General features: G+C 45.0%; 1 protein-coding gene across 5 annotated transcripts in view; it reads right to left on the bottom strand.

The window, feature by feature from the left end:
- Positions 1-27,262, bottom strand: part of Sik3 (SIK family kinase 3) — a 212,914-nt gene that overhangs the window by 35,300 nt on the left and 150,352 nt on the right. For 3 of the 5 annotated variants that reach the window (XM_076925020.1, XM_076925019.1, XM_076925021.1), the window contains exons 5-6: positions 16,256-16,380; positions 15,720-15,843 (exon numbers count right to left, since the gene is read on the bottom strand). In XM_076925020.1, coding sequence (XP_076781135.1) covers positions 15,720-15,843; positions 16,256-16,380 — 249 coding nt within the window. Of the gene's footprint in view, positions 1-156; positions 177-10,369; positions 12,321-15,719; positions 15,844-16,255; positions 16,381-27,262 lie in introns of those variants that run through there. The other 2 variants (XM_076925023.1, XM_076925022.1) reach the window with 2 other exon arrangements.

Raw genomic sequence — 27,262 nt, 5'->3', positions numbered from 1 at the left:
TGTAAAGATCTGGAAGTGGCGTGCTCTGGAAGTCATAGTCCAATGAAGGAAAGGGCTCTCTGTGACCGGTGTGGATGAGCCGTAGAAGAGCGATCCAAGGAGCGGAGGGAAGGGTGTGTGCCAGTGCAGGCAAGGCCACACCGGGGTCACAGCTGCTCATTTTACAGATCACTATTCTGGATAACAAGGGGACATAAGGAACTCCATAGTTACCTACCCCCAGTTCTCAAAACTTTATCGTGACGACGATAAAGGAATGGTCTGTACACGAACTGGCAATTTCATTTTCCCTAGAAATGTGTCACACGGTGGCCTTCAGGATGTCATTTAAAGACTTATAGACTTACGTTTGAAGAAGAATGGGAAGCTTCAAAGACGGCAACTGTACCTTTCAGAGCCATGTGTCACCAATGTCCCAACATGAATCAGGTCCTCCCAAATGGCAGGTACAAGAACATAGCACTAGTGACTGACAAACCTTGCTGACAACTGTAACAAAGTCCTAAGAAGCCAGCTGTGGCAGTGTAGTCCTAGAATCTCAGTCTCTGGGAGCCAGGACAGGAGGATCACCAAGGCCAAAATGTGCTAAATATTGTTCCCAAACCAAAAGCAACGAACTTGGTGACCAATGGCTCATGCTTGTAACTCATCACTTGGGAGGATGACTACCATGGGCTGGAGGCCAGCCTGGGCTATGCAACCACTGCTGAGAGTTACAGAGTGAGACTGTCTCAAAACAAACAAACAAACACACACACACAAATACACACCCACACCCCAAAACTGAAGACAGAAAATACCTAAGAAGTCACAACAGAACAGGCATTCCTGTGCTTCAAGCTGGAGTTGTCAGAAACTCATCACTTTACTAAAGATTTAGGTGTGGTGCTGTATCGGCTCCAAACCAGAAGACAGAAAGGAAATGTCAGTAGAGTGATTTCTGCAGAGACACACCTGCTGATATTAGCATGGTTGATACGGTGCAGCAGGCAGAGTACTAAACCCCATAAGCAGTCAACCTGTACACAACACCTATTATAATCTACATTTTCTAAGAAACTGAAACTGAGACATTAAGAAACTTAGTGGCAACTTGGTGGATACTAAATCGTAGAATCTGTTCATTTGTATTGTTGTTCTTGCTTTGTTTTTTGAGATAAACCAGACTCAGGTTAATCCTGAACTCATGGTCCTCCTGCCTCAGTCTCCTAAGCATCTGGATTTCTGGGGTATTTTATTTTATTATTGTTGTGTGTGCATACACGCATGCCTGCATGCCTGCATGGCCTTGTGTAGAGGTTAGAGGCTAACTTGGTGAATTCAATTCTCTTCCACCTTTAAGGGAGGGTGGTCTGCTCAGTGGTCCAGGAAACAAATGTGGGTTAGCAGGCTTGTGTGGCCAGGGCCTTTATCCATTGAACTACCTCACCAACCCTCCTAGAGAATTCTTAATCTAAATGCTACCTTTAAAAATACATTATTAGGCTGGGCGGTGGTGGCGCACGCCTTTAATCCCGGCACTTGGGAGGCAGAGGCAGGCGGATTTCTGAGTTTGAGGCCAGCCTGGTCTACAAAGTGAGTTCCAGGACAGCCAAGGCTACACAGAGAAACCCTGTCTCAAACAAACAAACAAACAAACAAACAAACAAACAAACAAACAAACATTATTAGTAGCTGGATATGATGACACACATTTTTAATCTCAGCACTCAGAAGGCAGAGGCAGTTGGATCTGAGTTCAAGGCCAGCCTGGTCTATAGAGTGAGTTCCAGGACAGTTTTGGCTACATAGAGAAGCCTTGCCTCAACAAACAATCAAATAAACACACACCATTTTTAGTGTTTGAGGTAGCATCCAGCATAGCTTTAGAAAAACAAATCAAAACAATTAATTCTCTTGTTCAGCTGATGAAGTGCTGTGTGAACTCTAAAGCTGCCTCACCAGAGTCACCTACAAGCAGGTTCCAAACGGAACAGGAGTGACTGTGGTCGGAATTATGAATGAGATGACAAGGAGCATGAGGTGGGATGGCAGCGAGTGTGTGAAGGTGGGGGCAGGAGAGCACAGAAAGGTGTGCCTGTATGTGCGAGTGTGTGAGGGGTGTGTGTGGCGTGTGTATGTGTGTGCCCGTGTGTTCACCTGCTAATGATGTCAGTGGTTAGGACTAAGGTCCTACTGAAGACTGAACTCAGGTGACTGGGGGGATGGATGAAACACTACAAATCAAGGAACCATATAAGTAAGGAGAACTGAGCTCCGTGGAACTAGATCGTCAGCATCTCTGGGCTAACCCCATGAAGCAAAGCCTGGCATCCTTGAACTTTACAAGTAGTGCCAAGTTATGGGGCATCACAAAGCCCTGCTCTTGGGGCTGTAGCAGAGAATGGTCTCAGAGAAACGACGTCACAGATTCCTGCATTCGCACAGCTCTTTTGAGCAGTGGAAAGAGACGACATCTGGGTGCCGGAGGGCATTGTAAGAGTGTAAGAAACAATTACCCAGAAACCCATGCTTCCTCTACGTGTGTGGAAGGTGTTTGGTCTAGATTCTCTTAGTCTTTCTAGTCAACAAGACATATGCTCAGTACATATGCTTAAATACATATGGGATTCCCAAGTGTTCAGCACCATAGTCTATATTTTGGACAGTTTTATGCTTCTCATCAACGTTCACCTCTTAGTTATAGACTGCTTTTATAGCAATCCGAATTTTAGACAGCTCTACTTTTCTAAATCTCAAAAGGGGAACAAAATTAACTGGCAGTCAAATCTCTAAAACACCCCTTTCTGTGGATAATGAACAACTTTCAGAACCTGAAACAGTTAGACTGTGTGTCAGAATCTGGATGCGAGCTGGCACACTACTGTCAGCTTCTGTTACTCACAGCTCTGTCCAGCTCAGGGATCAAACTGGAGAGCTGATCCCACAGACACAAGGACGGAGAGTGGGCTGTGGGGGCTCCGCACAGAGCCGAGTGGCTTTAGGAGTCTGGGTGCTTTGTGCTCTGGACCTGCAGACGTTTGTGAGTAATGCTGACTGCTTTTTCCAAAAAGAAAACCACAAATAAAACACTCTCATATTCTCTTAGATTCCCTCCTGGCTTGGTCTCTCTCTTTGTCTCTTCCCCTCCCTGTCTTTGAAACCACTTCTCACTATGTAGCCCAGGCTGGCACTAACTTGCTATCATCCCTCTAGGTGGTGGGGCTACAGGAAGTGTACCATCAAACCTGGCTCTGCCATTTTTCTCTATGAACAGAAAATAAAGTTTGCCATCATTTCTTTAGAGATAATGAAAAGTTAAATCTATTTTAAAACTAGCATTGTGCTTTGGTTTTTACCAAGACATCTTTTGGTAAGAGGTTGGCTGGAGCTAGAAATGCCCACTCTGCTATGCACTGAGCCCTAGAGATGACTCTCGCCATTCTGCCGGGAGGCCCTGTCACTGCCAACAGCCTGCAGCAGTGACACTTAGATTTGACCCGGTTCCCTTTTCAAATCTAAACAAAGTCTGGGCCTGGTGTTGCAGGCCTTTAATCCCATGACTCAGCAGGCAGAGGCAGGTGGATCTCTGTGAGTTCTGGGGCCATCCTGGGTGTCTTCCAGGACATCCAGGGTTACACAGAGAAACCCTGCCTCAAACCACCCCCACCGCCCAAAAGAAGGAAACAAAGAAGGAAAACAGTCTTCAAACATGACATTTATATGTAAGATATTCACTCAGTGTACATGCTACCAGAAATGCAGTGAGGACCCAGGTGTGTGAGACAAAGCCTCACCCAAGGCAGGAGTTGTATGGCTGTAATGGGTGAAGTGTCTGATACCAAGCTTAAGGCATGGTATTTAATCCCCACATGGAAAGGACAGAATGAATTCCCAAAAGTTGTCCTTTGGCCACACACACTTTAAAAAAATTTTGAATAGTTTTATTTTATTATTATTACAAATATTACTGCTTTTAAATGTTATTTTATGTCTGTGGGAGTTTTAACTGCATGTATGCACACCAGTAGAGGCCAGTACCAGTACCTGTAGAGGCCAGAGGAAGGCGTTGGATCCCTGGAATGGAAGTTGCAGATGGTTGCGAGCCACTTTGTGGTGATTGGAATCAAATCCAGGTCCTCTGGAATTGGAGCCAGCGCCCTTAACTACTGAATCAACACTTCTCATGCCCCTACCCACTGAGCCACCACCTCTCACACTCCTTGTTGCCCTTATTGTTTTGTTTTGCTTTTATTTGTTTGTTTCTTTTTCAAGACAAGGTTTCTCTGTGTAGCCCTGGATGTTCTGTAACTCGCCCTGTATAGACCAGGCTAGCCTCAAACTCAGAGAGATCTGCCTCTCAGTACCTCTCAAGTGCACCACCACACCCTGACTTTGTTTTGCTCATTAATACATACATGATTTCACTATATATTACAATCCGGCCTTGAACTCATAGTCCTCCTATCTCACCTCCCCCAACATTTGGGGTTACAGATAGGCATGGGCCACCATATCAAGTTTATAATTTAAATTTTGATCTACTATTGCCAAAATAGAAATGCACATAAATTTCTAAATCTAAAGATAAAGGACTGGTTATTTAAAGTAGTATCTGTGTTTTGTATTTTAGAAATTTAATATTTAGAAATTTTAGTATTTAGAAATTTGTGTAATGACATAAGTCAGCAATGATTGTACTAAAATTTGATTCATTAAAAAGAGATGGCTTAGCGGTTGTGAACACTGGCTGCTTTACAAAGGATGTGGGTTCAGTTCCTAGCACTCACATGTAGGCTCACAACCACCTATAACTCCAGCTCCAGAGGATCTGATATCCTCTTCTGGCCTCCAACGGTCCTAGGCATGCATGTAGTGCATACATATATATGCAAGCAAAAGAACCATATTAAAAATAAATAGATTAAAACAATTCTAAAGGGATATTACAATATTAAGACAGTGTGTAGAGTTCTTTTCCCCTTTATCCTCCTGGAAAGCCAAGGACTATCCTTCTCATGTCATTAAGCACTTATTAATCCCAAGCTGCACACAGTGAGCAGCAGCATTAGGCTGCATTTCAAAATGGCTACATTAAATACAAATCTCATCCCCACTGTTGTCTGTAACTGTGAGCACAGTATTCTACAACAAAGAGGTCCTCATCATGAATTGTGAAGCCACTTTTAGTGGCTGAACACAGAAGCTATAGACAGAAGCTCAGACAGATCTGATGGTGAGGGCCTTCTGCCAGGCCAAAGGAGACAGCAAGGAAGGCCTTCACTATATATCTCAATGTATTAGACAAACAAAGCGTCTTCAATGCCTCCACTGTTCTTTCTCCTCCCCTTTCCTGTGAGGGCAGGGTGAGGTTCTGAACTGAGCTGGAGCTCAGGCCTGGCACATACCCAGGAGTCGCTCTGCCACTGAGCCCCCAGCCGCAAACCACCCTTGCATTTACCTTCTGTCTCAGCACTTTGTTCCAGCTTCTGACAGAATCAAGGTTTAGAAAGGGGGAGACCCTGGTTAAGGGCCAGATATGCTCCAACATAGCTGTACCGTCAACCTTGAGAAGACCCCTCTTGGGCCTCCCTGCTCGTGAGAGGCTGTCCATGTCATAGCTCAGGTGTGTGAGGGCACACTGCTCTTCTCACCACAGTGGGGCAGAACTGTATCTCAGTCTCACCCCGAGTCTAAAGTATCTGCCTCTAATTAAGATGTTTTTAAAATGTGTATTTATGTGGGGGTGGGGCAGGGGTGGTCTGGGAAAGTGAACTTAAGTCCCCAGGCCTGTGGCGAGTGTCTTTACCTGCAGAGCCATCCCGTGGCCTCCTCTTAATGCTTTCTTTGATATCCACTCTAGGACTCTCCACATACTATGGATAACTTACCAGGTATGTATTTACTGAGAACTGACTGCAACTGAAAATGGTTAGAAACTCTCTGGGGCCAGATGGCTAGGGTCCACAGCTTAGTCCTGGCATTTTCTAAGTGAGCATCTCTTATCCTTGCTATGCCTTCACTTTTACACCAATCAAACAACCCACCATTCAGCATATCTCACAGGGCAGATACTTAACGCAGAGAATTAAGTAGTTAAATCAACTGTGCCTTGTACAGAGGAACCCAAAGTTAGTTTTACCCAACCTCTGGACTCAAGCTTCTTCTACTTGGAACTTTCTTTATTTTTCTATATAGAGTTTCCATAATCCAGAAAACAGTTTGCTTGAAAGGTATAGCAATCACTGGAACATTATCGATGACTTTGGTCCCTAGTTTTCTGGAAACTTAGATAACTCATGGGGCTAGGGCAAGGCCTGATCCACTCTGAGGAGTAGGGCTAGCTTTGCTTTGTTTTTAAAATGGGTCTCACAGATCACAGGTTGGCCTTGAAACTGACATAGAGCTGAGGGTGACTTGATTCTCTTGCCTCAGCCTTCCAAGTGCTGGGATTACAGGTGTGTGGCACCACACCCAGCTCTCTGGCTTGAGATGTGTTCCCTGGGTGGATGGACACCAAAGCACTGCAGGTTTTCCTCCCCAGATGGAAAGCAGACCTCCAAAGCTATGCCTCAGCACTTACAGCCAGGCAAGTGACGTCCATTCCCAGTCCTGTTCTCCACAAAGTGCTTTGGCCCAGGGAGACACTGTGGTTCTGGATGAGCACTGGAATGGGCGGAGTTACTTTCCTCTGAGAGGAAGCTTTCTGGCAGTAGCTGCAGGCCATATCCTCCATCAGCATATGTAAGTGGGGTCTTGAATTCTCAGTGGCAAAATGCTTATGTAATATTACAGCTAATTAAGTCCCAATGAAGTCTAATCAATAAGGACTCAAAACTATTGCCCACAAGAGATCTTAATGCACTCAGCATCAGCGCAGTTTCTTCATGGTAAATTAATTTTCCCTCTGTTAAGTAAATGATTGGACTACATTTGCTCATAGGTGGTATTTAACAAGAGGATAAGGCAAAACACATATCCATGGTTTTCAAAGTGTATTATTAGGGAGTGAATCTAGTAAGCAAATGCATATATTGTTGGCTTCCATCAGTGGGCGGAGTCTGCTGACCTCTGCTGACACTGGCTAGATCCGGTCTCATCTTAAATGAGCTCCAGAAACTGAGTCTCCTGATCATCATGTGGCTATGGCTGAAATGCTACCTGGATGACAGCTCTGAGCTCTGGGTTAATCCAAGAAGCTTCACTCAGAAACACTGGCCTGGGGCTGGAGAGATGGCAGCGGAGGTTCTGAGTTCAATTCCCAGCATAACCATCTATAATGAGATCTGGTGCCCTCTTCTGGCCTGCAGGAATACATGCAGGCAGAACACTGCATATATAATAAAAATAAATAAATAAACCTTAAAACAAAACAAAACTGGCTTGTACCAAACATGATTTACCAGAGACTCAAGAGAGCCAAATTACAGTAAATCAAATAGTTTGTTTTGTTTTTCCCTGTGAGATGTTCTCACTATGTAGCCCAGTCTGGCCTCCAACCTCCTAAGTAACCAATGTTGGCGTCCAACTCACTTGTGTTCCTCCTGCTTCAGCCTCCTGAGTGCTGGGATGACAGGCCTGAGCCAGCTGGCTCAAAATACCTTTGCAAACTAACCAGAAGTCACTTGATCTAGTCATCTACAAAATAATAACAAAAGATTATAAAGCCAGTTGGTTTCCTGAATGAGCGAGACCATCAGTGGTGAGCTACCTAGCACCGAGCCCACAGCAGAGTCTACAGTTAAGTAGTGAGTTCTTTCCCAACTTCCCTTTTGTTGGCAGGGTGGAGGTTGGGACACTGAGACAGAGTTTCTATTATGAAGCCCTGGCTGTCCTGGAACTTGCTATGTAGAACAGGCTGGCTTTGACCTCACACGATCTTCTTACCCCTGTCTCCTGAGGGCTGAGATTAAAGGTGTGCACCACCATATGCCCAGCATTGATTCCTTCCATATTTTACTCAAAATAGTTACTGAAAAGACATGTATTTCCTGCCAAGTGCTGCTAGATTCCAGAAGATGCAGCTGTGTAAAATACATCTGGCTGTCCTAGGCCATAATAAACTAGGTGGTTAAAATCCACTCCAGCCCATGATAAATGCCACTTAATAGTTATGTGGCCTTAGTTGATCTCAGGACACCTATGGGAGAACACTTGTGTTTGATCCGCTGTGGGAAGACAACTTCATCCCACGGTTACTACAGAAACAATGTTCATCTTCAGAGACTGGTCTCCCACACAGCTGGAGACACTCTGGACTCCAACTTAGCCAGAAAAAAAGGTAGAGGAAGGATCTTCTCTTGTCTCACAGGCTACTGTGGAAAACTCTCTCAGCCCTGACTGAGCTTCGACATCTTTTCACAGAAATCAGTAAGCTTGGCTCAAGCTGGTGACAGCAGCAAACAGGCCTTGTTCCTAAGGACGTTCTTCAGCCACACTGCACTCTAAGGAACGGAAAGGACAGCAGACCTGACAGCTCTGAGCTCCACAGAAAGAGCTAATGCCAGGTCCACTGGGTCCCAGCTATGCCCAGAGACAGACAGAGGACCAAGGGCTGGATGCTCAGCACCCTTCCCTTGAACCTGAACTCCATGATACTTGAAGGATGTCTGCTCAGAAGACAAGACTGTCCTATGACTTCCATTACCTCTGTGCCTCACCATATGGACAGTACCAGCCTCTGATGGGTCTTGGGAGTCAGGTCTATGGTACAGGACAGAGCCAAGCACATGCACACTGCTGAGGACAAGAATGATCGGCAGTAAGATGGTGACTGTCAACCCTTCCTCTACTGGGTCTCACTTTCTGCGCTTCATTTTACAGAGCGTTCTTTTATTCCACTTGGGGACTCTCCTCTCGGGATGCTACAGAAACAATATTCAGGACAACCAGGCTGCCATTCTCAGTCTTTCAGCTTTCACAAGAACTCACTAAGAGTGTGGCTTCAGCAGCTAAGTTATTTGCCAGGAGCTATTCTCAGCAGCCTGCTTTGGGGAGGGCTGATTGAGCAAGAGCCTCGAATGGCCTGAGAGGCTGGGGTGGAAGACGAGGATATCCAAACCCCTCACAGGAAATACTGTGGACACTGGAAAAGCAGAGGAAGTGGTTTATTGACCTGCCTTCTTTTTTTTTTTTTTTTTTTTTTTTTTTTTATAACAGTGAGGTTGAGCAAAACAATACAGCATCTGAGGAGTGGCTAAACTGGGATGATCTGTGTGGCGTTTACAAGGCAGCTTGTTTCTCTACACGTCATGGCAAGCAGTAAAATAGTATATAGTAACGACTCCAGAGCATAGTTGCATAGTTTAAAGCAGACGAAATACAGGAAAATACTTTGTAAACTCTAAAGCCTTTGAGAAATGTAGTTATTTTTGTGTGTGTGTTTAAGGGTGGAGCAGGGACTGAAACATGATCTCATGTGGCCCAGGCTAGCCTCCTGCTTCCACCTCCCAAGTGCTGAGGTTAGGCGTGCACAATGTAATGCTTGATATTGTTTGAGTATTCCCTGTGGAAGGGCTTTTGTAAGCCTTTTTTTTTTTTTTTTTTTTTTTTTAAACAAACCTGGGTATTAATTCCCTCCCTTAATACATCTTTATGTGTGTAGAGCCCAGACACTTTTCCATGGCCTGGGAATACAGCAGTGAACAAAACTTATCCCAAACCGCTTATCCCTGTCAGCTGACGACAAGGACGTGGGCGGTGGGAAAACAATTAAGAGTGTGTGGAGCGGAGACAAGGGTTAGACAAACACAATTATGGAAGCTGTTGGCGGTGGTGGCAGTGGTGGGGTCAAGAGAGGCCTCAGAGGGCCCACCTGAGGGGACAACAGAGTGTGCTTGCTGAGTCTGAGAAAGGACAAGGACCTTTCTATGACTAAGGCCCAGGGTTTGAGGTCAGAACAAGAGAAAACAAGACTGGGGAGTGGTGTGCTGCAGAAGAAGCCACAATTGTGTACATTTCTGATTTTTCTTTTTCTTTTCTTTTTTGAGACATGGTCTTAATTCATTCTGCAGACCAGGCTGGTCTTGAACAGATACAGACCGACCTGCCTCCGAGGGTTAGGGTTAAAGGCATGCACCACCACAACCGGCCTGATTTTAAGAGTCAATGAAAGCCCTGGAGCACAAGGTAGGAGCAGTGACTCTGACACAGACTCAGTATGCAGGAAGTGCTGCTGTGTGCCAGACACTCTGCTTGATTATAAACAATTGTGGGACGGATGGGCACTTGATCTGCATATCCTCTAAGTTCAGAATCTGGTGTGGAAGGTATATAATGAAGAGAATTAATTAAAATAAAAAATAAATTAAGATAAAAACATGTGTGTGTGTGATTTATTTATTTTTTCATGTAAGTGAGTGCTCTATTTGCATGTATACCTGCATGTCAGAAGACAGCATCAGATCCTAGTATAGATGGTCATGAGCCAAGCTGGGAACTGAACTCATGACCTCTGGAAGAGCAGACAATGCTCTTAACTGCTGAGCCATCTCTCCAGCCCCCAAATACAATATATTTTGATAAATGTCATAATAGTAAAACAAGGTTCAGAAAGATTAAAAAAACCAGAAAGTATCTGGATTTGCCTTTTTTTAATGTGCATGTGTAGCTTGACCACCACCCTCAGACATATTGGCTTAGCACTTCAGTACGCTAGCCTGGCTGGCCAGAAAGCCTAAGGGTTGCCTGCCTGCACTTCCCAAACATTGGATGACACACATGTGCCACTGCGCCTGCTGCTTTTAAGTGTGTTCTGAGGATTGAACTCAGGACTCCGTGCTTGTGCGGTAAGCTCTCCCCTGTCCTGGGTTCTTTCCGTGGAACTTACCTATCTTCTTGTTAGGTCTACACTACAGTAGGTCTACACTACAGGAGTGAGTGGAACGGAGGAATAAAGGAAGTATGTGAGGCAGAGAGAACTGCTCCAGAGATGATGACATTCAAGGAAGCAGAAGTAAGTCGGGATGGCAGGTTGTAGCTCGGAGTTAGGGGTCTAACAAAGCAGGCCGGCTCCCACAGGAGCTGCACGGCCGCTGCTTCACCATCACGGGTTAGGACATCACTCGTGACGCTGCAGTCAGCATCTAAGGAACAGAAGAAAATCCACTGGGCTGAGATGCCCATAGGAAAAGTAGCTTTGCCCTTTAAAAATTGCTGGAGGTTGGCTGGGGATATTGGCTAGCTGGGAGAAGCCCCAGATTTGAACACCAGTACTGGAGCAGGGAAGCTCTTGGGGTGGGGCTGGTGCCTGTAACTCTAACACTCAGGAGGCTGGAGTGCATTCTGAGTTTAAAATCAGCCTGGGTTATAGAATGAGACTTTGTCTCAAAACAATATATTTTGATTTTTAAAAACACACATATATGTGTGTTCTAGGTTATAGTATAAAGTATATTTTTATCATGGTTGTAGCAAACATTCTTGAAGATCAGTGCTTTAGACATATTAGGAGCAAACTTTAGGGCAATGGTAAACTACTGAAACATTTTTAAACTACAAAATGATATGATCAGATTTGTGTGTTTGTATGTGTGTACATGTGAGGCTTGTATTCGTGGTGCAGCTGTTATTATTCGTGTCTGCCAAGGTTTCTCATGCAGTGACATGGAAAAGACAAGGATGAAACTCAGCATCCACAGATCTGACTAAGTCTAACTTAGGCAAGAGAAGATGACAGCGTGCTTTACACAAGTGGATACAGGAGGAGCGGACTCACATCCTTCACTAACCAGTTGGCTCTGATGGTGCTAAGAGAGGAGACAATCAAGATTTGTTTCTGCCAAGCCTCAGAAGGGGACACAGGGGACACCAAATAGAGCAAATTTGTGGATAGGGAATAAAGTTCATTTTGGAAAATGTTTCAGTGATGTGATTTCAAGATGTTAAAGGGAGACATTGGGTAGTAGGTTGTAGTTCAGAGGTAGAGTGCCTGCCTGACATCAGTACTATAAAACAATGACAAATATTTTTTAAAGATGCTAAAAGCAAATGGGTGGATATGTGGCCCTAGACCTCAGGAGAGAATTCAGAGGCCATTAACTGGGAGCTGTTCCCAAAAGGGACTGGTGAAGCCATGGCAATAAATAAGGTGGTAGAACGCTCAGGCGGAGAAGAGATGTAAGGATTCAGAGAGAGAAAGGAGAGAAATCTGTCGGAGATGACTAAGACAGTACGTCCAGGGGACAGAGGGAGTGGATCTCAGAAGCAGTAAGAAACAATGGGGTTTAGAAGACAGTGAAAAACCCTAACAAATAAACCAGCAATTCCAGATCCTTGGGAGGCTGAGGCGGGACTGTGTAAGCCCAAGAGTTCAAAGGCAGCTTGGAAAACACAGTGAGACTCTGTTGGGGAGAAAAAAAATGAAGACCCGATGAGACTTCGGCAAGGATGTACAGAGCACAAGTTAAAAAAAGATACTCAGAATCACAGACTTCAGAGCTAAAGATTAAAGGAATACCACACACCTTTGAGAGGGGACCACGCCCCACAGGCTAATCAGGCAGAAGCTGGCGAGGCAGGCAGCAATGAGAACTCTCACAATCACACAACACAGCCCTAGGGAAGGCCGTGTGGCAGTCTACAACATATCTAAACAAGCTCTTACCATATGGCCTCACAGTCATGCTCTGTGGTGTTTACTCAAGTGAGCGGAAAATGTGTGTCCATACAAAACCCTGCACAAGGATATCACAGCAACCTTAGTAACAAACTGTCAAAACTGGAAAGCAACCATGACACTCATCAGTGGGCAAAAGCATAAACTGTGGTACATCCAGGCAAGGGAGTATTCAGCACTAAAGGGAAACGAGCTAGCAACACACAGCAGACATTAGACGCCGGTCCATGCACCTAAGGGGAAGGCCAACACAAAATGCCACACACATATCACATTCTAGAAAAGCAAAACTGTATGGAGACAGTGATCACCAGTGGGGAGACAAAGAGAAGTGAGGAACAGGAGAAGCATACAGGTAGATACATGCCTTTATACACTTGTCAGAGCCCAGTGAATTCACAACCCCCACAGTGAACCCTCTTGTAAACGACAGGCTCAGAGTGACAGGTTGTGTGTGTGTGTGTGTGTGTGTGTGTGTGTGTGTGTGTGTGTGTGCTGATAGTAGGAAAGCTGAGGGAAGTGAGGCAGGGTGCATATGGGCATCTTCTGTCCCTTTAACTCTGCAGTGAACCTAAAACTGTCCTAATTTTTTTCCCTAGTAGGGAATGGTAAAATGCAGTCACCATGACAACAGGAAATGCAGCTACTGGCAGGACATCTGATGACCAGGGCTGGAGCCACCTAGTGTACACTCCTCCATCTCCATCACTGTACAATCAAGTAGGGAAGAGTCATGGCTTCCCCGTTTCCTGTGCCTTGCACTCTGGTCCTGTTGTATGCAAGCATCTGCTTCCTGTGGTGGTGGCACCAAAACCTCACCAGTGGGCTCCATTCCTATAAACCTAGCACTCAGTTCTCAGTCCTCAGCTTCCTAGGACAGCTTCGCCTGTCTTCAAGACCAACAGACTCTGGCTTTCCTCTCTAACCATTCTTCTGACCCTCTTCACCTTCCTCATCTCTAACCATCCTTGGCACCTCATGCCTGCACAGACAGCGAACCCACCTGGTAGCATTAGCATATATTCTGATGACACTCAAATAGGCATCCTAAGCTAGAACACCTTCCTCTTCAACTGCTGACCAGAACCTTCACACTTCACACTGCTAATAGGCTCCTCGACTCAGTAGTAAATCCATCCTTTCTGTCGTTCAGGTCAAAACCTTGAAGTTACCTGTAACTATTCTTTCTTTGCATTAAATCCAATATCAAACATTATTGGAGATAGACTGTCTTGGTTCAAATTCTAGTTCAGCTACTACTAATAAGCTGTTCTACATGGGGACATTGCTTACTCTCTCCTGGTTGTGGTATCACCTGCAAAGTGGGGTAACAACCTCATGTAGCTCATATACTGAAGGGAGCTAATGTCTGTAAAATGCCTCCAACACGACAACCATGCAGTGCAGCAGTGTTCTGTTCCCGGATCACTATTTCTTAGACGGGGAACAGCCACCCACAGCATGCACATGCTCTCTACTGCTACCAACCAGGCTCCTCCGCTACAAGCACCTTCACTGAGCCTGCACTGCACAACACTTCGTTACACTGAGTTGTACTGCACAGCACCGCACAGCATTCTACTACACAATACTGTGCTACACTGCACTATGCTGTGCAATAGTACATGGCCCTGCACTGTACCACCCAGCACCACACTGCACCACCCAGCACTACAACCCCCAGCACCACACTGCACCACCCAGCACTGCACTGCACTACCTAGCACTGCACCACCCAGCACTGTACTGTACCACCCAGCACTGCACTGCACTCTCCTTTAAACAAGCAGTGTAGTAACTACAGTGATTGTCTTTAAAAAAACCACTGGGGGGAATCCCAGCACTTGGGAGGCAGAGGCAGGAGGATTTCTGAGTTCGAGGACAGCCTGCTCTACAGAGTGAGTTCCAGGACAGCTAGGGCTATACAGAGAAACCCTGTCTCCAAAAACAAACAAACAAACAAACAAACACACACACACCACTGGGGGGGAATATCTTTTTTCAATTTGTTCAAAATTTTTCATAATCAAAATTTAGGAAAAACCCCACAGGTCTCACCATGTTATTCTCTATTGTTACGAGCCTCTAATTCTTCCCCTTCTGCCAGAGTAAATGCAGAGTCTACATCCTCAACTCCCTTCAGGCATGCCCTCAAGTGCTCACTCCCTGGGGCCTTTGGGCTGTGATCCTCCTGCATCCTTCCTTTCCAGTTGTCCCCGACGTGTCTCGTTTCCCAGCTGTACGTCTTTGAATGTCTCCTACCCACCATCCTCAAAGTTTCTTCTTCCCTCTTCTGTAGCATTGCCATTAGCTGACACACGACCTCCCAAGTCAGCAGCTCTGAGATGACTCAGACGGAACCCACATTCCACCTACTTATTCTAAAGGTGTGCATGCTCTCCTTAAGAGGAAAGAAGCTAGACAAAAGGTACCACTGTAAAGTGGCTCAGACATGACCTCTTATATGCACAGAAATGGTGACAAAGAAATCCCAAACCAACCAACTAAACACACCCCAAACTGAAGCCAAACCCACAGAGGTTCTGAGTTGTCTGCTAATTATAACATCTGGGCTTCTGGTATCTGTCTTCAGTGTTAAAATTTCCAAAAAGCTATTATCCTATTGCCCACTTACTTAAACAATTTCCTAACCAGTTTGAATCCGAAGGTAGACTAGAGAACTAGGAAATGAGAATGTCTAGTCAAAGACGAAAACCTGCTTTGTCCTGGGCATCAACGCCAACAGCGGAGCTCCCACACCCCAATGGAGAGGCTGTGGGGAGGAGAGGTGCTGACGCCACTGCAGTGACACGATGGCACCAGTGACTCACACACCACTTAATCTAGTCTGTATAGTCAGGGGCCATGCAAAACCCTCAGCCATCTTAGACTGAGGAACAAGAGCTCAGACAAATTGGTACTGAGCCGAGCTCAGATCCCTGAGCCAGAGCCGGTGGCTTATTTTGCTCCTAAGGAGCCTTGCCTCTTGGAGGAGCTGGGGCAAGCTGCAGCTTAGAAAGCAGTCAAATGGCCATTGGCCCAGCATCACTATACTTGTGAAACTACGTCACATGCCTGCCTCTCCATGAACCCCGTCATGGCTTTGTGCAGGTGCGTCCCTTACCTGTGGACATAAAGAACGGGATGCGGAACTTGCCACTCAGCACGCGTGCCCGCAGATTCTGCAGTGTGCTCCCATCAAATGGCAGGGCGCCACACACAAGCACGTAGAGGACAACTCCAAGACTCTGCAGCCAAACAGAGTATAGACAGTTAATTGCATCAGAGGAAACAAAAGAAACCATTAGTGTATGTGAAGATGACAGAACCAACTTGTCCTCTCTTTATGATATGATATGGGTCATTGTCAAGGTCAGTTGTTTTCAGAGCAATGAATTTATGGTGAGATCCTAAACATTCCTCAGACCCACAGCCTCTCAAGAAAGAGTAACCCCTGTTGTTGGCACAGGCATCATCTGTTCAGGCCCTCACAGGCTTCTTCTACAGGTGCAAAGGCAGGAGTTAAGTCCAAGGCTCATGTGGGTTGGGTGCTGGAGGAGACTGGGAGCTGCAAGTGCAGGTGAGCGTGCTCTGCACTCATGCTCAGCAGGGCAGCTCTCCTCTGCAGAGGGGACAGGTGGTGAGCAGGGATGTACTCACCCATATGTCCACTTTGGGCCCGTCATATTCCTTGCCCTCGAAGAGCTCTGGTGCGGCATAGGGGGGGCTGCCGCACCACGTCTTCAGCAGCTGCCCAGGGGTGAAGAGGTTGCTGAAGCCAAAGTCTAGAAAGGCAAGTGAACAACGCTCACGTCAGCATCCCAGCAAACACTGGTCTCTGCTTAGTGGAGCACGGGCTGTGTTACCAAGCTGAAACAACAAATCCAGAAAGTAGGCAGCAAGCCACCTAAGCTCTCTGGGACTGGGTCAAGTGCAACACCTGGCTTGCACGTGTGAGCCTGGAAAAGGAAGGGGTAGGATTAAGGAAAGATGAAGGGAGGGGAGACCCATGCTGGAAAACTTTTTAATTGATGGACTCTACCCCGAACTACACCCGCAGCCTCCCTGGCTGGCCTTGAATTCATGGCACTCTCCCTGCCTTTTCCTCTGTACCGGGATTACATTCCCTGCAGCAATCTGAAGTCTGGGCATCTACCTACCCGGAGCCGCTTTCCTTTCTCCAACTCTTTTACCCTACAGTTGGCAGCTATGTCTCCTTCCACCCTCTGCATTTCTCTCTCTAACTAGGCAGAGAAGATTTCCACTGAAGCACTGCCGGTTAAGACTGCCTTTCCGTGCTGTTACTAAGACACTGGCTTTGTTCCCACATTGTTTCCATCTGTCAACTTAAAAAAAAACATGAGTATGGGGGGTGTGGGTGTTGTAGGATATCTGATCCCACTGCGAACCCTGAGACTGTGTTATTTACTGAAAAATCCTGTTTCTAGTTGTGGTGTGGCTCTGTCTCTGCATATACCTTTAATCTCTCTGGATGGAATACACACACACACACACACACACACACACACACACACACACACACCCTCAGTATATACCTTTAATCTCAAACAATGAAAGTGAAGTTTAGTTTGTAGAAGGAAGTACCCATGTTGAAGGTGATGTCTAATTGAGTGGCAGACAAAGTGACAAATCAGAGAAAGATTTGACATACTAGGATATGCCCAACTCCCAGGAGAGGTGAGGTGGGGTGGGGATGGGATGGAGGGGAGGGGAAGGGCCAGATTGATCAGTCAGTTTGGAGAGGAGTTTGAGTCCAAACAGCTGAGTTGAATCAGCCAGCCAGAGCTCAGAAAGATCTAGAAAGGGTGAGCTTATTCAGCAGCAAGTCTCAGAGGCTGAAAACATTATAGGCCTATATTAGGTTATACTGAGGCTAGACACTTCCAGGACTAGGTTAGCAGACAGAGGCAGTAAGCCTGAGACAACATTTACATCAGGGGAATAAAAAATATGTTTACATATGTGTGTATGTACAGGTCTGTATGGGTGCCCACAAAGGTCAGCAGAGGAACTGGATTTCTTGGCGCCGGAGTTACAGCCTTTTTGAGAGCAGTCTCACATAGATGCAGGGATTTGAACTCTGGTCCTTGCGATGAAGCAGCAAGTGTTCTGAATTGCTAAGCCCTGTTTCCAGCCCTATTCTTGCCTAGCATTTTACCTTCTTCACCTTCTAAGCTATTCATTCAGAGCTCAGTGACTACCACACAAAATCAGATCCTGTTAGCTCCTTGCTCCAAAAACAAAAAACAAAAAAAGAAAGAAAGAAAGAAAAGAAAAGAAAAAAAGGGGGGGCAGCTCTCCTTCCTATTTTAGCAGTGTCATTAAGATCCATCAGAGGCAGCCCCACCCTACCGGGCTCTCCCACTTACCCCTGGCTAATCTTCAGTACTAGAGGGCTTACATCCTGTGTTTATATGCCTTTCTTTATATACTTCCTGTCTGTGCCTGGCCTGTTCCTGTCTCTTCCACCTTTAAAATGTCATCCGTTCTCAAGGCACAGTCAAATATTACTTCCTGTATGAAGCTTTAACTGATTTCCAGAAGAAAATATCATCACTGGCTTCCTCAGGTTGTCAGAGCCTTTTGTTTATTCTCCAGCATGCCAGTCACCACTCTGCCTTATATTGTTCTTAGCTGTGATGTGTTCAAGCTCTCTACTGACTACTGAGTGGAGTGGAGTGAGCTTTATTTGTCCCTGTCTCTGCACAGAAACTTTGATATACAGTAGGAAGGTTCACGAAAGTGAACCAGTAAAATTACCGTGTCAGTGAGTTCCCGAACAGGGTGCCTTCTCACACTGCTGAGTCAATGGGCCACCTACCAGAACCTCAATCTCCAATCCATCTCACCCAAGCTGCTGAAGACAACTTACTAATCACAAGGGGTTTTTAGTTCAGGGCCTGATTCAACTGCAACAGAGCCATTTGTCAACAAAAATAAACACCTCACTGTGAAATCTCCTGTATCACTGTGATGGTTTGAATAAAAGTGGCCTGCATAGGCCCATAGGGAGTGATGCTATTAGAAAGTGTGGCCTTGGTGTGGGTGTGGTTTTGCTGGAGGAAGTGCATCACTAGGGGGTGGGGCTTTGAGGTCTCAGAAGTTAAAGTCATTGTAACTTCCTGCTGCCTGTGGGTCCAGATGTGAAACTCTCAGCTCTTTCTCCAGCACCATGTTCTGCTGGACTACCTACCATGAGGCAAAACAGACTAAACCTCTGAGACCAGCCAACTAGATGTTTTTTCCTTTATAAGAGTTGCTGTGGCCCCGGGCAGTGGTGGTGCACACCTTTAATCCCAGCACTTGGGAGGCAGAGGCAGGTGGATTTCTGAGTTCGAGGCCAGCCTGGTCTACAGAGTGAGTTCCAGGACAGCCAGGGCTACACAGAGAAACCCTGTCTCAAAAAAACAAAAAACAAAAAACAAAAAAAGGCCAAAAAAAAAGAGTTGCTGTGGTCATGGTGTCTCTTCACAGCAATAGAGCAGTGACTAAGACAATTCTCCCCCTTCTCTGTACTCTCCTATGAGTCTTGTCTTTAGTGTGTGTGTGTGTGTGTGTAATTTTTTCAGCTTCTAAAACACCCTTAGCTTCTATACTGCCCTTAGAGAAATCTATTTTCTTTCTAGTTCCTTTAGAACTACCTACTAGTAGACTTGCACAATGACTACACCAGGTGCTGTTCCATCATGATGGAGGAAATCTCCAAGGCCCGCCCCTAGACGAGGAGCTGCATGCAATTGATGCCAAGAGCGAGAGAGTCAGTCTTCTCTTCTGCAGAGATGAGGCCCCATAGGTTATCCAATTCCAAGTGGTCAGAACGAACACACACACACACACACACACACACCCACACACACACACACACACCACTAAGAAGAGGTGGTAAGTTGAGAAGGAGTGGGGGGACATGAAAGGGGCTGAAGAGATGAGAGGGTGGGAGAGCAATGAGATAAACAGAGCATTCATATTTCAAAAAGGAGTTTTAAAAAACTGTTCTTTGCTGACCCTTTCATGGTACTTAGCGTGTCTTCAAGCACAGACAGTGTGTAAAAAATAGTGCTTATGGCCTGGTGTGGTAGCTCAGGCCTTCAATCCCAGCATTCTGGAGGCAGAGGCAGATAGGTTATCTGTGAATTTGAGGTCAGCTTGGTTTCCATTATGGGTTCCAGGCCATCTCTGGCTTCATAGTCAGATCATGTCTCAAAAACAAACAGCATATACTGCTTCTGAATGAAATCAAATTGGAAGCCATACCAACGGATGGGCTTGTTGGAGAGTGTCTCCCTATGGCTACACAGGTAGCCTAAGCTGGCCTAGATCTTGTAATGTAGTTCAGGCTGGCCTCTAACTTAGGATCCTCCTGCCTTGGCCCTCTGAGTGCTAGGACTAGAAGAATATGCCATAAATCTTCTTAATGTCCAATTATACCTCACAGTCTGCACACAGTGAGCACTGTCCAATTCATAAGCAAGTAGAGTAAGTTGTTAAAACTCATAACAAGCCCCAGAGTTGATGGCACAAGCCTGTAACCCCAGCTAACTGGAGGCTAAGGCAGGAGGACTCAAAGTTTGAGGTCAGCCTGGGCAGTTCACTGTGGAGGCCTTGTCTCAGAACAAAGACTCAAAGGGGACTGGGCTTTAGAGTTCGGCAGTAGAGTGCTCACTGGCATCACAAACAAGAATCAGCAATGGGACCTTTGGTAATGCTATGAAAGATGATTTAAATGCACTCTAAGTACCAAGCCTAGCAGGGGCAAGCCCAGAGTCCTTCTTGACAATGTCACTGTAAAGTGAGGTTTCCTTAGCACTATGCGGCCATCTTCCCTTCCGGTGGCTCTCTACCTCACATCCCTCTCCGTGACTGCCGTGCATACGGTAAGCTAGGAGTATGGTTAGTTCAATGTGCATTTAACTTTAGCATGGGTTGTTTTTGAACATTTAAATTACCCATGCAGGAGAAACCTCAAATTATTAACACATAGGAACATTGGAACTCATTTTGAAAACTCAGCTCTCTCTAACAAATACTTGAGGGGCTGAAAACAAATGGGCTGGAGGAAAATCTGTGCTCTGGTTTCTCTGAGCTGCTTACCATTGTGGGCGGCTTCTACTCGCTTCCAGCACAGGGCTATTTTTCAGAACGGTTGGCAGTTTAGCGAACTAGCTGGGGCACTTAGGATGTGTGGTTGAAGCAGGGGCGGGAAGAAGTGGGTGAGCAGCTTTTACTGTTTATAGGACAGACAACTGAAATAAACTAAGTATCTACCAACACGAGAGAGAAAACTCTACCAAAAATAAAGCAAAGACTAAAACAAGAATGGATTCTCACTGACTTGGGTCAGAAATACCAACGAGATTTACAACAACAGCCACAACAAGCCACAGAGCCCGTGTTTCGTCTGTTACTTTGTACCTAAAAAGTTATTACTTCTCTTCAACTGGCTCCTCAAGCGCAGCAGCTCAGGAGCAGCTGTTTGTGGCCCTACTCATTAGTGTTTACTGCTCCGTACCCCTAACACCTCCAATACAGGACGAAGGGAATGCCTCCATCTCTTCAGCCACACAGTCAACATCAGTGTCTCGAAGGCTTGCAGGAGATACAGCAGTATGATAATCCTACAGATGCGCCAAACGCACAAGGGACACAATCCTAGGGATGACTCAAAAAGGAAGTAGGGGGCTAGCGAGATGACTCAGCATGAAGCCTGCTTCCTGTGCAAGCCTGAGTTCAAATCTGAAGCACTCACTAAAAGGCTGAGTGTAGCCAGCCAGCATCTGCTGGAGAAGGGAATCCAAGGTTGCTGGTTGCCATCCCAGCTGCAGGGTCAGTGAGAAAACCTGTCTTAAAAGAGAATGGAGAGGGATAGAGCAGGACATCTGATGGCCTGAGTGCAGGTGCAAATGTGTGCATGCAGACGCCACATAGACACCACATACACACAAAACCTAAAACAAATTCAAGATGGGACTTAGTTGATCTGGGAAGGCAAAGGGAGAAACGTGGACTGGAAACTGTGAATGGGGGTGGAGGGAACCATGATCAAGGACTGTGCACTCAAAACCTGCTTGCTAAGTGAGTTCAAGACATGATGAAGGGACTGGCTTGTGGCACCACCCAGAATGCACGGCTGCACGGGTAAGATGAGCTCAGCTCTAAATGCTGGGTGCTGTGGGCCCCTGCTTCCCTCCCCTCCCTGCCCCGCCTTGCAAAGTTCTGTAGACAGGATAAAAGGACTCCGGTGATAATGAGCCACACTGTGTGGTTCTTGACACATACTCAGCACAGATCCACTCACAAACTACTTTTATTACCAATGGCCTTATTAAGGAATATTTAAAAAGTATTTTATAATTTCATCTAACTAAGGTGTATTGACAGTGGCTTTTGGTACATTCAGAGTTGGGTAAACCAAGGCCGATTTTAGAGTATTTTATCACAGAAAGAAGCCCTCCCTGTACCAACCAGTAGTTACTCCTATTGCCCCAGCACCAGGCATCCACTTGCCTACTTTCTATCACTGTGGACTTGGCTATTCTGAACATTTCATATGGGTGGGATCATAGAATTTATCATCTTTTATGACTGGCTTTCTAGCACATTACTGTAATGTTTTAATGTCTACCCATATTATAGCATCTGTCAGAATCTCATTAGTTGTTACTGACTAATCTAGTCCATGGCACAGATATGCCATGCTTTGTTTATTCTGTCTTGCACCAATCTTTAGCTGACGGGCAGTCAGGCTGTCCCCGCTTCCTACCCACGAGTGAAGCTGCTACGAATTCCTCGAATGATTTTTGTATCCAAGGGTTTGTCACTGTTATGTTTACCAATATTCTGTCTTAAAGGTAAAGCTATAAATAAGTATCTTACTATAGTTTGAAATTGCATTTCCACATAACTACTGATGATGACAGTGCTTTGTGTTTTTAAACAGGGACTTCCTTGCTCTATCAACTGGCCTTTAACTTGTAATCCTCCAGCCTCAGCCTTCCTGGTGAAGGACATGCATTGCCACAGCTGGTAGGAGCAATGTGTACAGAACAGAAAAGCACCACTTACTCTTAAAGGGCAAGTGGGAAAACTGATTCCAGTAAAATTCTATTAAGGGGCTGAAGAGACGCTTGGCAGTTAAAAGCACTCAGAGGAGCTGGGTTGGGTTCTCAGTGCCCACATGCCTTTTCATGACTGTCCATAACTCCAGTTCCAGAAGATACAATGCCCTCTTCTGGCTTCCGTGGGCACTGGATGTACTTATAGATATAGATACACTTAGGCACTCACACATAAAATGAAGCAAACACATATCTGAATTTATATTTGTGAATTTAAGGGCTGCTAGAGCTACATAGTGAAGCCTTGTCTCCAAAAAGCAAAAAAAAAAAAAAAAAAAAAAAAAAAAAAAAAAAAATCCCCCCAAACAAACACAAACAACCCCCCATATGATCAACATATGCTAACTAAAACCCACAGGTGCTAGGCATGGTGGAACATGCTTTAAATCCCAGTACTCTGGAGGCAGAGGCAGGCAGATTTCTGTGAATTCAAGATCAGCTTGGTCTACAGAGCTTGTTGTTCCAGGACAGCCAGGGCTACACAGTGAGACCTGTCTTTAAAACACAACTACCACCACCACCACCATTATACACCTCCATGCTGACAAAGACCAAAATGTATGGTAACACTAAGCACTGGAGAGAACAAAGCATCTGCACTTGGCATACTCAGGTAGAAAGTGAAAGAGGCACACTATGAGGCCACATTTCACTCCTAAATGTATACTCTCGGATGTTTGAGGAAGCACCCTGACATCTGATAGTATGCCAGCATTTTAGGGACATCTACTACAGCTGCTAGATCCCCAAACTGAAACCATCAACATCATTATCAACAGAAAAAAAAAATCCCTTGTGGCCTAGTCATGTCATAGAGTTCTGAATAAAGAGTAAAATGAACAAACGAGAGAATTACAAACATGATAAACTTCACCAATCCAGTGTTGCATGAAGTGAGACACACAGCACAACCAAAGACTCCATTACTCTACTCATGCAGAACTAAGACCAAGCAAAACTAGTAGGGCGTGGTGGCACACATGAATAATCCCAGCAACCAAAACCTTGATGCCAACTGAGCTACAGGGCAAGTTCAAAGTCAGCCTGGACTACATGTAACAAGTTTGAGGCAAGCCTGGGCTACAAAGTAAGATACTGTCTCATAATAAAAGCTAACAAAGAACACTACTTTTATCTATTTTTTAAAGATTTACCTTCTTTCTTTCAGCATGCCTAGGTTAAGGCATCAAATAAAATGAACAGTCAGAAGAAAAAAGAAAACCCAGGATAGAGTTTAAAACAAACAAACAACAAAATTAGATAATTAAAAGTGGATGAAATTTTGGTAGAACTTTCAGATAATCTTAGCTAAAACTTCTTTAAAAATTTTTTTTGACTATACTTTTTAAGTCATGCATGATATCCCTGGAATCAGTAGAAAGCACAGCCGGCCACTTCTGCAAAAGCACAGGTTCTGTGCTAGAAAAGGTCCCTGTGTCCCCAGAACCAACACCACCTGGAAGACCTGGAATGCCAGAAGTGTCTCTCTGTGGCTGGGTTCACTGCACAGTGACCTTAGCTTATCTCTGCTGTTATGGCTGAAAGGCATGCATGGCCCAGGATGGAGAATTCCACAAACTAAACTCTGTTGAAACGTAAAGAGACAGAAAATGGTCACCACAGTAAAGCCACATACAAACGAAGCAGAGAAAAGACTCAGGGATAAGCTCACAGGGGCAAGTAAACACACTTGGAGTTTTAGAACATCCTAAAAATGAAGCCCAAGAAAGTGGGAGGTGTGCAGCACTGAAGCCAAAGCCATGACGGAGGCTCTGGATAGGGAAGAGGTCCATATTCATGCAGTAATTTAGGGTGATCAAGTAAACCCTGCTACCTTCACTTGTACATTGCTCTGCATGCAATATGACCCACGGTGATTTTACAGAGCATCCTGGGCAAGATACTTGATGTGACATAAAGGGAAAAGCATAACTGTAGATATGCTGATTGTGTACAGAAGGCAAGCCCGGGGAAGAAATGGTTTCAGTATGGCCAGTGTCTTAGAGGGAAGGTTACATCTACAATGATTAGAAATCTTTCATTTAAACTTCCAAGGGTAAGCACACACGAATCTACAATTAACTATGTTCTTTTAAATACACAGACGTTAAAGTATTCATTCACCTTTTGGGTGGGATATTGAGACCAGGTTGGCCAATTTTCCATTCTTTTGCCTCAGTCTCCCAAACGTTGAGATTACCTGTGAGCACTACATTTCCTGCTTAAAGCATATCCTGAATAATAAATGGAGACAGGCAGTGTCCTTTTCAGAGAACTGGGACTAGTGTCAATGAAAAAAGCCAACATTCTTTACTGTTTATTACCATAAATAGGGAAAGATTTATAGCCTACAGATTCAACCAAAGGTGATAAATGTGAAGATTTTTACCTAAGAAATCAAAGTCATAACTGGAAAAAAAAAAAAAAAAAAAAGCACTAAGAGCTAGTGAGATGGCTCATTCACTAAATGCTTGCTATACAAGTAAGGGGACCTGAGTTCGAGTCCCCAAAGCTGAATGTAATGACAAATGTTTCTAAATCCAGTGATAGGGAGAAGGAGGCAGGTGTCCAAGCTTGCTGGCCAGGCATCCCTGCTTAATCAGGGAGTAACAGGTCCCATGAAGAGACCCTGCTTTCATAGGTGTCCAGTAGGATATCATTTAAACAATACCCACTGAAATCCTCTGGCTTACATGTACACACAAATACATGCCCACTTGCACACACATGAACATGCACACACGTGTGTGGGCAAACACAAAGGAAATTGGTTATACTGGATACTCACCCGACACAACAGAAGCCATATGGGCGGAGCAGTTCTCTTTATGTGGCCTACAGTCATTTATTTCTCCACTCCTAAGCAACTCAATGTCATTTGTTAAGTCTCTTTTCCAACCCCCAACACCCCGCTTAGTTAGCATTTGTCTGCGGGCTCAAAAGGCAGTTTGCATCCTTTTCACTTAATACAAAGCAGAAGACTAATTTGAACCCTATGTTCATCGTCTAGGATGGTTTAAATACCAGAGGTTGCTATTGATTTTGAGCCTTGAAACTCTTTGTTCTAGGCAAGATGAGGCGCCTACAGCTATATAAGGTAGTGATACTGTATCCTAAAATAAGCGTATCATTAGCTGGTATGTGAAACATGGTGAGACAAGAGGGGATGGCTGGTGGCACTAATTTAAAAGTGGAGACAATTCCAAGAGCAAATTTTCATGTTTGGTCCACTACTTCAGAGCAATAACAAGGACGTCTTTCCTGGTTGACCAAGGAACAATCCAAAGCAGATGTGAACAAATGGGGCAAACCCTTCAGCTAGTGCCAGTGTTCTCAGTGCTCCTAACGCATGCAATTGACAGCCAAGCCTTCCGGAGACCTAGGCTTTCGTGTGTGTGTGTGTGTGTGTGTGTGTGTGTGTGTTACGCACACACAGAGGGAAAGATTTAAGGTCTACAGACTCACAAAACGTGATAAATGTCATAAAGATTTACTAAAAAAATCAGTCATAACAGAAAAAAAATTACACACACACACACAATAGTTTGGGAGACAGAGCAGAAGGACAAGTAAACTGGAAACATATCCATATTTCCAAGTGTCCATCCTCACTAGGAAGGACTGTGACAAGATCCCTCATTCTGTTAAATCTGTAACCTTCTGAAGACAACAATTATAACCAGGGACAGACACCTCAAAGCAGAGTTAACTCTGGCCCTTGTCTGATTTCTCTGTGTACAGGGAAAGGGGGGTGTGCTTGTTAGAGATGTCGATAACAATAAAGACTTAAGGGAGTGGAAAGAGTTACAGAAATAAGAATTGGGGTCACTCTGGCTGCTAACATGACACACAACACAGAAAGAGAACTAGATCTGTAAGTCACCTGCAATACTACTGACTAAGAATTGGTTGTTATTATTACTTTTCTGATGAATAAAACAACAGAAGGCAGTGTGGATCTCAGGATCACACACAGCACTGATGAAGGGTAAATTTGAAATCTTCCAGGAATCAATGAATTCACACTGAAGAAAAGTTTGGGGAATCCTCAGTATTTAGCATTTGCTCCACTCCCTGGCTGAACTTCCTGACTAGAAGCTAATAAAGTAATGAGAGACTCATAGCCTGAAACACACATTCAGGGAAAATCCCTTCAAATGGCATTTATGATGAACTCACGGGGTTTTCCCAACATACATCAGCAGGTGGGAATCACAGAATTGGTTACTTTTGAGAGGAATAAGTCAATCTCAACACTACAGCAGATATTACTACCCAACTCTTACCATAAGAAAGCAAATTTGAAAAGCCCCAACAGAAGTATCCATGTTTAAATGAGTCAATTTAAAAAGGGGGCTGCCGTTAGACAGTTTCTATAAGACATGCAGACAACATCCATTGGGACTGTTAGAGACAGTACCATGCATGTCATAGTCAGAATTCTAAATCACACCAAATTCGAGCCACAAAGGTCCACTCAGTGTGCCCCCAATACTTGCAGGTAAGCATGTCGCTCTTAAGTTTTAGCGCA

Source organism: Arvicanthis niloticus, chromosome 26 (genome assembly GCF_011762505.2).
Source record: "Arvicanthis niloticus isolate mArvNil1 chromosome 26, mArvNil1.pat.X, whole genome shotgun sequence".
NCBI classification, from domain to species: Eukaryota; Metazoa; Chordata; class Mammalia; order Rodentia; family Muridae; genus Arvicanthis; species Arvicanthis niloticus.
The sequence above is the reverse complement of the archived record's forward strand: the minus strand, read 5'-3'. Positions and strand labels throughout refer to the sequence as shown.